This window comes from Populus euphratica, unplaced genomic scaffold (assembly GCF_000495115.2).
Source record: "Populus euphratica unplaced genomic scaffold, PopEup_1.0 scaffold862.1, whole genome shotgun sequence".
In the NCBI taxonomy this organism is placed as follows: domain Eukaryota; kingdom Viridiplantae; phylum Streptophyta; class Magnoliopsida; order Malpighiales; family Salicaceae; genus Populus; species Populus euphratica.
In genome coordinates, this window is record NW_011500724.1 from 56,015 (window position 1) to 67,614 (window position 11,600).

At 36.3% G+C, this 11,600-nt stretch overlaps 1 protein-coding gene, 1 long non-coding RNA gene and 1 pseudogene across 2 annotated transcripts; 1 reads left to right on the plus strand and 2 right to left on the minus strand.

Moving 5' to 3' along the window:
* Window positions 1-926: 926 nt before the first annotated feature.
* On the plus strand, window positions 927-7,216 carry LOC105116139 (probable histone-arginine methyltransferase 1.4). Its single transcript, XM_011013349.1, has 15 exons — window positions 927-1,395; window positions 1,814-1,882; window positions 2,200-2,299; window positions 2,833-2,976; window positions 3,178-3,281; window positions 3,379-3,477; window positions 3,572-3,641; window positions 3,916-4,012; window positions 4,700-4,754; window positions 5,017-5,100; window positions 5,315-5,392; window positions 5,781-5,884; window positions 6,015-6,187; window positions 6,265-6,416; window positions 6,961-7,216. The coding sequence occupies exons 1-15, from the start codon at window positions 1,180-1,182 to the stop codon at window positions 7,042-7,044; spliced, it is 1,629 nt and encodes a 542-aa protein (XP_011011651.1). The 5' UTR covers window positions 927-1,179; the 3' UTR covers window positions 7,045-7,216.
* A 798-nt stretch (window positions 7,217-8,014) lies between these two features.
* LOC105116140 (uncharacterized) lies at window positions 8,015-9,055 on the minus strand. The gene is made up of 2 exons (XR_840473.1): window positions 8,371-9,055; window positions 8,015-8,325 (listed from the first exon to the last, which is right to left on the minus strand). It is a non-coding gene; the product is annotated as an uncharacterized LOC105116140 (long non-coding RNA).
* A 39-nt stretch (window positions 9,056-9,094) lies between these two features.
* The window catches only part of LOC105116141 (uncharacterized), an 18,292-nt pseudogene continuing 15,786 nt past the window's right edge, over window positions 9,095-11,600 (minus strand).

Sequence of the window (11,600 nt, forward strand, 5' to 3'; positions counted from 1 at the left end):
TCTTAAAAAAATTCAAATCAAATTTTAACCAGATTGCGAGTTGACCTACTAAATTGACTAAGTCACCAAATAAACCTCCATTCAATTTATTTTAAAATCTAATATGATTCAAGGGTCGACATTGGTCCTCCATCTACTTATAAATATAAACATAACAAAAGTTGTAGTATTCATCCAATCCATTTAAGTATGATGGAGAGACTTATTTTAACCTATTTTAATTCAATCCTCAGATAAAAATATCTTAATTTTAGTTATATAATTTTGAAAATTTCCTATGCTTTCATTAATAGGAAATGAAAGTTGATGGAAAACCATCTTCAAATATTTAATTTCAAAATTTATTTTCTCTCGATCTTTCCTCTAGAAAACCTTCTCAAATATGTGAAGATATCCTATAGCAATTTTTAAAAATTGAAATTGCACTTCATCGTTAGATTTGGCTCGTTATTCAACTATTATGGGGGTCATATTGAAGTTTTTTTGAAACTACAGATTTGACATTGAGAAATTTAACTTATAAGAGTTAATTTACACTAATGAGCTGTTTTGCAGGATATGGACCCTATATATATATATATATATAGACACACACACGAATTAAAATTGATAACAAAGTTCAATTTGACCCAAAAACAATATAGATATTAATGATGATGAAGTATTAAAACTTAAAGGACCATATTTGATTTTCACAATCATACAATAGTTATAGAATTGGGATTGGCTCAATAGGCACTAACCCGACCAGTTCAAGTTGAGAAGAATAAATAAAAAAAACTAAATTCTCAACTTGTAAATTATTTTTTTTAATAAAAAAATTTATTTTTAATAAAAATAATATTATTTTAATTTTATAAAAATTAAAAAATTAATTCTGATTAATCATCCTAAGACGGGCTTTGTCTCGAGTTAACCCTGGAGTAACTATGCATCGTGCAAAAAAGCCAAAGCTACTAGCATCACGTTCTCTGCCCTGTCTCCCTTTGACGGCTCTAATAAAAAAGCTCCGTCTCAGCTTCGCGCTTTTTTTTTTTTTCGTTTTTTTTTTAGAAAAACCCTAATTTCCACTCACTCACTGAATCACTGTACCTTACTGACCTCCTCTCCTCAAATTGAATTAAACAAAACCAAAAAAAAAAAAATATCGACGTCTCCGAGTTTTGAGAGGTTTCAGCAATGGAGATTCAAAAGCAAAGCAAACAGCAACAAGAGTTTGCTTTAGCATCAATGAATGAGCTCGCTTCTTCTTCTTCTTCGTCGTCGTTTTGTTCAGATTCTCAATCTGTACCGGTAACTGCTAGGTTTAGGGCTGACAATGGAGTTGTGGAGCTTCGATTTAACCGAGAGTCTGAATCGGCTGATTCTATCATTGTTGATGCCAAAACTGCTCTGGTCAGTGATTCTTATTTTCATTTTTGAATTTGATTTTTTTTTGTTTGGTTGCCGAGAAAGCGTGCAAGATGGTAATGTAAGATATGGAATGTGTGGTTGATAATATTTTTAATCAGGTTTAGAAATTGGAATGTATAAGATATGCATTTTGTGTATCGGGGTTTAATTGCTGGTTTTGTTTTATTTTTTGGCAATTGAATCGATCAATGAGAGTATTGTTTATTTTTTATTTTCTTAAGTACGGCAATGTTGTTGATAATTGGTAGATATCCTAAAGGAATGTATTAATTGATGAGCTAAGTATGCGGAATTAGAGTTAATTTTTGGTTATTTTGTAAAACTTGGGGAATTATTTTGATTAGATCATCATATACGAGTAATGAAGATGATTTGTTTTGTTTTGTTTTGTTTTGTTCAGTTATTCAAGCTAGGGGCTTTACAATCAGTTTGCATAACCAAAGTGTCAGGTGCTGACACGGGCAAAGAGGTAGGGAGTTTTATTTTTGTTCAGATTATGTAGTTCCTTTTTCTTTCCATCGTAGTGCATACAGTGAAAAGGGACCCGTTCAAGGTTTTATATTAAGAAACAATTTTTACATTCCTATCTTATTTCACTTGCTGAGATAGTGGGGTTACTTGGAACTCCTCTTACGTGGTTTTACATGAGTCATGAGATATGCAAATTGCAATATGGCAATACTCACATGCGAAGAGTTATTTTCCTATGCATTTGACTGTTGATTGGTATTGCATGATTGATGAAGCTTTTATGTTCATAATGTTAACAGTATTACTTTTTACCAGAAATATTCAACAGGAGTCAATGTCCAATTTAGAAATGAGGAGGAGAGCAGGGCCTTCCATTGTGCATTTGAACAATGGAAGAAGGAAGTCACTGTTCAAGGTGCTGTTTTGGAAATTTTGTCATGGTTTATTATAGATAGTTATCTGTTATAACACGGAGATTCCCCTTTGTCACCTTTCCTGATTTTTTCTCTAGAAGTTCATGTCTTTTGACTGCATTGCTTCAATAGTGGTTTCTAGAAGTTTGCCCATAAATGCATACGTAATCATGGAAGTTGGAACCCCAAGATGAATTAAAATTATTCTTGTCGCATTAGCCATACATGTACAACTATATCCATATGAGGAAGAACTTAACTTTTGTTGAATGTGAAAATCTTGAAATACTTAGTCCTTTGGAAAACCTTGCCTTTAAAAATGAAAAAAGTAAAGTCCTTTTTTCCACTTTATGTCTAGATTAGGACTTGTATTTGACTTTCCTTCATCTAGCTTTTTGAAAGTTTTCTCCAAGAAAAATTTAACAGACAAAGAACTCTTTGTTAACTGCTCTTATGTTTTGTGAAGTTGTCAAAACATGTTTAATCCATAAGCACCTGCAATTGGCTCCTGACATTTACGTATTTCCTTTTCCAGGAACATTGCTAACTGATGGAGCAGTCACAGCTTGTAAAAGCAAGTTTGATGATAAAATAGAACCATCATCTGCCAAAATGTATTTCCATTACTATGGGCAATTGCTACATCAGCAAAACATGCTACAAGATTATGTGAGGACAGGTTAATCACTAACCATTATGTCACTCCTTTTGATCTTATCATAGATGTTTGCTTTCAATTTCTTAAGCTTTACAAAGCCTATCAAATCAGAATGTTCTCTAATTTGCTGCATGTGCTCAAAATGTCAAGTACATCTATAATGGACACGTGATTTGAGTCAGATGGTGAGTGACAATGATAAGCAAAAAATTTATGTTCCAGGAACCTATTATGCTGCAGTCATTGAGAATCGTGCAGATTTTTTTGGTCGTGTGGTGGTTGATGTTGGTGCTGGTAGTGGTATTTTGTCTTTTTTTGCTGCTCAGGTATATTTGTATTTTGACTAGTTGAATTTATCATGCAATGTGTAAGAATCTTGCTGTACTTCTGTAAGCTGATCATGGGTTCCTTTGCTCCAATCAGGCTGGTGCAAAGCATGTCTATGCTGTGGAAGCATCTGAAATGGCAGAGTATGCCCGGAAACTGATTGCTGGAAACCCATCGCTTGGGGAAAAGATAACAGTGAGACTTTGCTATTTCATGTACTTTAAATTTTTTTTTTAAATTCCATTTGTTTATCTCATTTTGAATAAGTCAATATGTCATGTGAATGTAGGTAATAAAGGGTAAAGTTGAGGAAGTTGAATTGCCAGAGAAAGCAGATATTTTGATCTCTGAACCAATGGGTAAACTTATAAATCATCTTTACTATGCCATCTCATTGGATGATGAAATTTTCTAATAATGTCGAACACCTTTTTTTCATCAATAGATTTTTCCTTGCTATTTATTTTAACCCCTGAATGCCCCTTCTCCTGCTGGCATGGAGGATGAGTTTTTCTACCATAAGATTAGAAAGTATCCAGGATTGAATGAATTGACAGATAATATTCCATGTCATTGTGGATAGCAAGTTCAGATTTTTATTTTTCGTGACTCTTTATGGGACTTGTCTTGTAGGTACCTTGTTAGTCAATGAAAGAATGTTGGAGTCCTATGTGATTGCAAGAGATAGGTTTCTTGTTCCAAATGGAAAAATGTTTCCTACAGTTGGAAGGTAAATGGTGACTCATCAATGCTCCATTTCTACTTGATTTCTTAGATCTTAAATGTATTTCTGCATAAGCATACATGACACCTACATGAGCATGGTAGTCGTGATCCTACTGCAAAGTTTGATTGTTTTCATTCAATTGCTAGATAACTTCCTAGTGGGAAGTAACCTCATGATTATGGTGGTATGTATCTTCATCTAGATCCTGCTCGTTTCACGTAAAATTTGTAGGTGTAGTCAATTTTTTCATGCTTTCTCCTGATGGTTTCTCATGTCCCTCTTAATTTCCTCATGTGTTGGATAAATTACATTCCCATTTCTCATTTAGTTAAGTGATCGCACCATCTAGTCAGCTCTTTTGACCCTTTCTTCCCCTTATACTTCGTTTCTTGTAAAGCCTTTGGCAATGTTGGGATCTTTCTTTCTTATTGGAGACAGACTTGTAATGTATGCTTGTTGATAGCACCAGCATTCCGTGACATTATTGTTTCTGAAAAAAAATTATAAATCTGTGCATAACTGCATGTGTTTTGTTTATTTTCTTGAGTAATTTACTCTTGGTGGTCAATGCATAATTTTGTATCTTTATGCATGTATTCTCTTGTGCTCCAGAATCCAGTGCTTGCAATCCCAAATTTAATTTGTCTGCTATTTTAGGTTTTCTTTAGTGAAAATTACTTGCTTTTGCAGGATACACATGGCACCTTTTAGTGATGAATATTTATTTGTTGAAATTGCGAATAAGGTATGAACCCGGATCATTATGCTGAGGTCATTTTATCAATAATGTGATGCAGCCTGTGCACCTCTTTCTAGCTGGGCGACAATCTTAAAGTCATGACTGATTGGTGGATTTTTTAATTTTAATATGCCTAATGTTGCAATTGTAGTCAAGTTTTCCCATTAATATCATGAGTTCTCTTGTTTATACTGTTTCCTATTCTTACCATTAGCATTTGTTGAAACAAATTGTAATTTCTTACCTGTTATTGGTTTTGTCAATGTAGGCCCTCTTTTGGCAGCAACAAGGCTATTACGGGGTTGATCTGACGCCCTTGCATGCATCTGCATTTGGGGGATACTTTTCTCAGGTCTCATTTACTTTCACGTTTCTGGTGTAGATTGAATCATTAAGTTGCATATTGGTTGACTTGCTTAGACATGCTCTCATCTTATTTTTTAAACCAACATATTCATGTCTTTTGTGGAGAAAATACCTTTTTAAGTCGTTACTTCTGATTTTGCAATATGATCACAATCACTTGTGATCTTTTTTTCTGATGGATCCATTCTGCTTACATGCAGCCTGTTGTGGATGCCTTTGATCCTAGATTATTGGTGGCTCCTGCAATTAATCATGTTTTGGACTTTACTGAAATAAAGGTATAGCCTTACCCTTCTTGCTTGTGCAGTTGCACTAGTTGTTAGCTTTTTTATATAATGCCTCATCATGAAGGAAAGTGACTGTTTTTATTGTACTCATTTCCCCAGATACAATTCCTCAGGTTTAGTTGACATCTAGTTTGAACAGTTTCTGCTGCACAGCAACCTCCTGTCTATGCATTTTATAAAGTTATTGCTATAGGCTTTGTTTTCCACCTTAGGGTGCACTGTTGAGACTGTACACCTGAAAGAAGTTTTACTTCGAAAGCTTTTAGATCTTCACTCTTGCTTTATGAGTGACTCTTGTCCCTTTCTCCAAGATGAAGTTACTGCCCTGGCGACATCACTTGGTTCAACTCATCAAAACTTTTCTATTTTCTTCCTGCAGGAAGAGGACTTATATGAAATTGATATACCTTTAAAATTTATAGCCTCTGTAGGAACCAGAGTTCATGGGCTGGCTTGCTGGTTCGATGTGTTATTTAATGGGAGGAAAGTATTTGTCCTGATCTTTTTTACCTTAGGTTAAGTTTGCATTTTACATCTGCATTAGGCCTGCTTTTTACATGTTCGTTATCCCATGCATTTATTGGCTTCATGTGGGAACTGTCTTGATCTGCAGTACTGTACAAAGGTGGCTTAAAACTGCCCCTGGTGCGCCTACCACCCACTGGTACCAATTACGTTGTGTTCTGTCTCAGCCACTCTATGTGGTGGCAGGACAAGAAATTGCTGGGCAGCTCCGGATGGTTGCCCACAATGCTCAGAGTTACACTGTATATTTAACTTTGTCAGGTGATTTTCGTCCTCTCATGTTTTTCGTTCTGATCTGTTTTCTTCTTTTTCTAACAAGTTTTGATGAAATCAAATAGCTAAAATGTGGGGCCCCGGTGCTGAGCAAGGAGGAATACTTCAGACATCATCTTGCAAACTCGAACTAAAAGAGCCATATTACAGAATGTCCCAACCACAAACTTATGCAATGGCACAAGATCAGCAATCACACCAGCCAATACACGCACAGGTAATGACTAATTATGTCATCAGCTTTAATCTTTATGATCAATTGGTTAGGTGAAGAAAATCTGAACATTGATTTATCAATAATAAAAAACTTGATGCTCCAAATCCATGAATTTACGCACCTCAGGTTACTATCTCTTGTCTTCCAATGCTTGTGTGCCTTTGTGAAGGTACCGGTATGTGAAAGGTGAACACCAGAAGGCGTTTTCATTTCTATGTGAATTGTATATAATTTTAGCCTCCTTTTGGGGTAAAGTTTTGGGATTTAGGCTCGAAGTCCACTAAAGGGTATTCTATTTTGGCCTGCTATGACGCAAATGCCGTGTGTTGTATTATTTGACGTCATAGGACTTTGTCCCATATAATACTTGAACAAATGACAACCCAGGTCTGACAGTTCCCAAACTAGGCCGTATGCCGTATGCAGCATTTTGGTATAATTTGATGGTTATGAGCCAATACAATATTCATTTGCAGCAAGTAGTATGATAAGAATTAGAAGAGATGATTTAAAGAACAGCTTGCCACAACTGGTCTTTTCACAGGACACACACATTCAGGCAGATGATTTAAAGGAGCCTGAGTTGATGCAACCGCCGCCCCAGAATTTGGATGCCCAGGTCCAATGAGCTATTGGCGGAGTCTTTACAGGCGTGTGACAGTTTTTAACGTGGCATATGTTTGTAACATGTAATTCCTTCACCCATGCAAGGGTTCTTTTTTTTTTAATTGAACTCCTGTTCACCTGCCCCGCATTCAGTTCCCTTGTAAATTAGATGAAACTTGAGCTTGCCATTTATATTGTTTTCGGTGGTGGCTGTGCTGTGTACCGTTTATGTATTAAAATAATAATTTTTTATTTTAAAAAATTACTTTTAATATTAGGGAAAACATAAAAACATATTAATTTAGAATAAAAAATTTAAATTTTTTCAAAAATATTTTTAAAATATAAAAATATGTTGAGTTATAAATAGCAAAATCCATTTGGATTTGTGCCACAAAATACAAGATGGTGCCGGTCAATCAGTTGATTGGGTGTAATCAACCATCATTTCATCGAGAATCATATTTATTATACAGGCAACCATGATGAAACAAGCCTCGTCATTGTAAAATATATTTGACACCCTGTTGCATGATGCTCCACATAACAGAGGGGAAAGTTCCTGCGAAAACTGATTTCTGCTACTCTACTCGCTCAGGCCGCTGGTTCTTCAGGCTTGGATAAGAAGGCAGAAATCCTTATGGGAAGCATGCCTTCTGATCAGGCATACGGAAAGCAGTGTTGCAATCAAGTCAAGAAGTCACCGCTCGGTAGCAGGTGGAATAAGATATTCCCGGCTACCGCCTCAAAGCTGCTAAAAGGTAAACCTCAAATATTTGACTTCGGTAACAGCAAACTTTACACGGCAGAAATGCTTTGCTTTTAAACATGAACATGGCAAAAAATTGGAGAAGCCTATCTGCAATATGCGGACGGCAAACACTGAGCTGACAATTATCAACTGATATTTGTTGTTTCGCCACAGGAATACAATTTCTGTAATTTCCTCTTGAGTCCAAGCCTAGGGTTTTTCCCAATCCGTTCGTTCTCTATGGCAAATTATAAAAATAATCTGCTAAGGTATGATGTTCAAGATAAATTCCCAATTTCAAAGTGCTCAATAAATATAGCTAGCGAGGATAAAAGTAAATGGAATTTGATGAACACCACAAGCTTTCCTTGTCCTTTCCGTCCAGTATGATACTGCACACATCATTATTTGTTGATTGTGCAACAAAATCTGCAATTGACTTTCCAACTTGATCTGTCAAAACTGTGATTTCTGAACTTGATTATCAAAATTTTGAAGAGCATTAGCCAGCTCAACTGCACTGAAAGATTATACAGGTCAGATGTTCTAGATGTTGGGAATTTCAACCGGTGATGTTCTGATTCAGATGTTCTAGATTCACTGCGACTGGATTTATGCAGTCAAGCTTCTCTTAATTTGTAGTCTCAGCTGACTGTTGCCGCAGCAGGTTCTGGTTGAACAGCCGCTACTTTATAACAGCGACCACAAAGTGTTTGATGCTCCGCAAAAGAACCAACTTGTGGTGTGTAATTCCAACATCTTTCACATTTCACGCCTCGTGCACGTGACACCCCAATCCAAACTCTATCGCTTCCTTGAACAAGATACTCACCAGTGTATGGAATAGTCTCACTAATCTCATCCTCCACGTACTTCAGCATCTCCACCTGTACATTTCCATATAAATGACTGAGGGGAAGAATAGTTTGAACATGTGAAAGTTTAAGCTAAGGAAAATAGAAAAAAGTGACTAGACAACTCGTTCTGAACTTGCAGAAACTAATTGACTTGATAAAAAGAAAAAAAGGAAATCAAATAATCAATCCAGATAATAGTCTGACAACCCAAGTTCCTGTATCAGGCAGTGAGGAAGAATAACAGTTTGAAGTAGTGGCCACCAAACCCAAACTTTCACCTTCTAAGAGAACCCTTACCTCTCGAGTGAGAAAGGTTGTGTCAGATAGTGAATTAGAAACTGGGTTTGGTGGTCTCTACATGTAATTGTGGATTGACGAATTGAACTACTCTGGAAACAGTGACAGTAAATTGAAAAGAAGGCAATGAACATACCTGAGAAGTAATGAATATGCGATGCAATGCATCAGCGTGACATTTCATGTAATCTTGAAGCGAAGCTGACATCAGAAGTATGTAGATGAACCTTCGCTTCCAAACTGGACCCAATCAACTTGCGCGAGCGAGCAACCTCCAGAACTTTGTTCACCTCGGTCCTCAGCTGGTCAAATCATTTCAAGTCAGAAGCAACTAAATTATGATCAACAAAATTCAGAAACTTTGAACTGTTGAATGAAACAACAGTGCACCATTGCCTCTTGAAAAATAATGCACAATAACCATCTCATGGACTCATCAGCAATGGTTTGATATTACGTGCATGTAATTGCCAGACGTGCAGCCATTCAATTCATTAGACATAAATCCAAGTATCAAATGGCATAGCAATTATACCCAACATTCATCGGACAACTTGTAACCATAATGGAACATTCAAATAACAATTATTTATTCGCTACACAAGAATCAGGAAGGGGAAGGGGGCATTATTTTTTAGTGGTGGTAACATTGGTGTTGATGGGTGGCTGAGGGGACAGCAGTGGTGAGTGGGTGGTAGGTGACAATGGTGATGATGATGGTGGATAATGGTGCTAGTATGCTCAGGATGATGATGATAATGTGGCCACAGTAGCAGCAGGTGGGAGGCTTGGAAGTGCCAAGCCCTCCGCCCCAAAAACATTTCTTCTCCAGCACCATCATTGGCAGGTGGTGATGATGGAATTGATTCTAGTGGATAGTCTCTGTCACAGCCTTAGGTACAAGGACGCATCAATGAGTCATTGCTCGGCAATGGCAGCACGCTGGTGGTGCAGAGACAGTATGCATGGGCAATGTAGATTTCAATCGCGAGAATAACAACTGTATGCAAATAGCAGGTTCATGCTTTGCGCCACACTAGACTTTCTAAGGTATTTTGGGTTGCACGTGAGGGCTGACAACATGGAAAATCAATATGGACAGTTTGTTTGTTAGGTGATAGACTAAGGAAGTTGCTTGTTTGTAGTTATAAGGCAATTATGAAATAATTAATTGTTTTTGAAATCTGCTATTCAGAGTTACTGAAACTATCTAGGAGTAGTTTTTTTTGTAACTTCCATTGTATGTTGATATATTACATAGAGTCTAAATGTGCATAGCATGCATACCAAATTATGCATATCACATACACATTGTTGTTGTGTATTCCTTTGTTGATGGATTAATAAAAACTAGGTTGGTTCTCATACATTGCTTGTGTTGTTATTGTGCTGTGTTTGATCAATTGCTTTTGTTCTTGTTCTTGGGTGATGAAATTGATAAGGGCTTGTGGGGAAAACCTTTAAGCATACAAAACACTTAGATTTTAGACAAATATGAGTAACTTGAAAGGAAAGCTGAGTCCAGTAACGGGACTAGACTATCATACTGGGATTAAGATTGTGACAAATTTTATCCCTGTGACAGTCACCATGATGCAAATAATGGCATGCGGGGTAGTTTTTCCAGGTATCTGATTCTGAACACCACTAAGATAAGCAAAATGATCAAGTTATTTCTTGTTAATCACAAAATGATGCAAATTTTGAAGAAAAATTATTCAGAGAACATCTTCGAGTAGTACCTTTTCTTTCTAGTTTGAGATAAATTAGAAAATGAAAAACTTAAATTTGAAGATCATTTCAAAAGCATGAATTTGAACACAACATACCACATACAGTTTTTATGTTATCATTACATGAAATGAGCGACTACCTCAAGGATTTTTCCCCATAAGTCAATTTCTTCAAAAGGAAAAGCAAGCCATTTTTCAATGGGCATTGGCCATTTCGATTCAAAAACAAACTCGGCAGCAGGACCATCTTCAACAGTGAAAGGGAAGATTCTGCCATACATAAACTCGGCAGCAGGACCATCTGCAACAGTGAAAGGGAAGATTCTGCCATACATCTTCAGCCAAATGAGATAAATTACCCTCGCAGTGGAAAGGAGAAGTGCAGCTAGAACTGTTTGACAACTTGTCCTTGTAAAACTTGTTGCGCCCCTGAAAATCATTTGCTTAGCTGTATATGTAGAAAAATTTCACAATGACCTGGATTTGCAGTTAATACATGCATCACATGATGAAGCACTTAGAAAAACATGTGGTGATGGGGAGTGGAGTAAGACTTTTCTAAACATTTTGTGTGTGTGTGTGTGTGTTTGTTTTTTTTTTTGTTGCAAATTTTGAGTTATTAAAACCCTTAATATTAAAATTTTTACTACTTACTCGAAGCCTCGAGTGATAAATCCAAATCAAATAATAAAATACTACTCTACAAATTCTTATTTTCTTATTGATTAGTACTTAAAAGTGTATATCTACAAATTCTTATTTCCTTATTGATTAGTACTTAAAAGTTTATTTTTATTCAATTAGATGCATCTACAACAGCTCATGTTTCCATCCTTGCATGCATTGAAAAGGTCCTCGCTTGTTGCCTTTATCAAGATCACAAGAGACTTCCTGTTGTACAACCTTCACACAGTCTCTGCTCTGAGCTTCATCTGGGAAC

Coding starts and splice junctions, on each gene's coding strand:
- LOC105116139 (XM_011013349.1), top strand. CDS start 1,180: ATGGAGATTCAAAAGCAAAGCAAACAGCAACAAGAGTTTGCTTTAGCA. Junction 1,883..2,199: donor GTGCTGACACGGGCAAAGAG/GTAGGGAGTTTT, acceptor ACTTTTTACCAG/AAATATTCAACAGGAGTCAA. Junction 2,977..3,177: donor ACAAGATTATGTGAGGACAG/GTTAATCACTAA, acceptor TTTATGTTCCAG/GAACCTATTATGCTGCAGTC.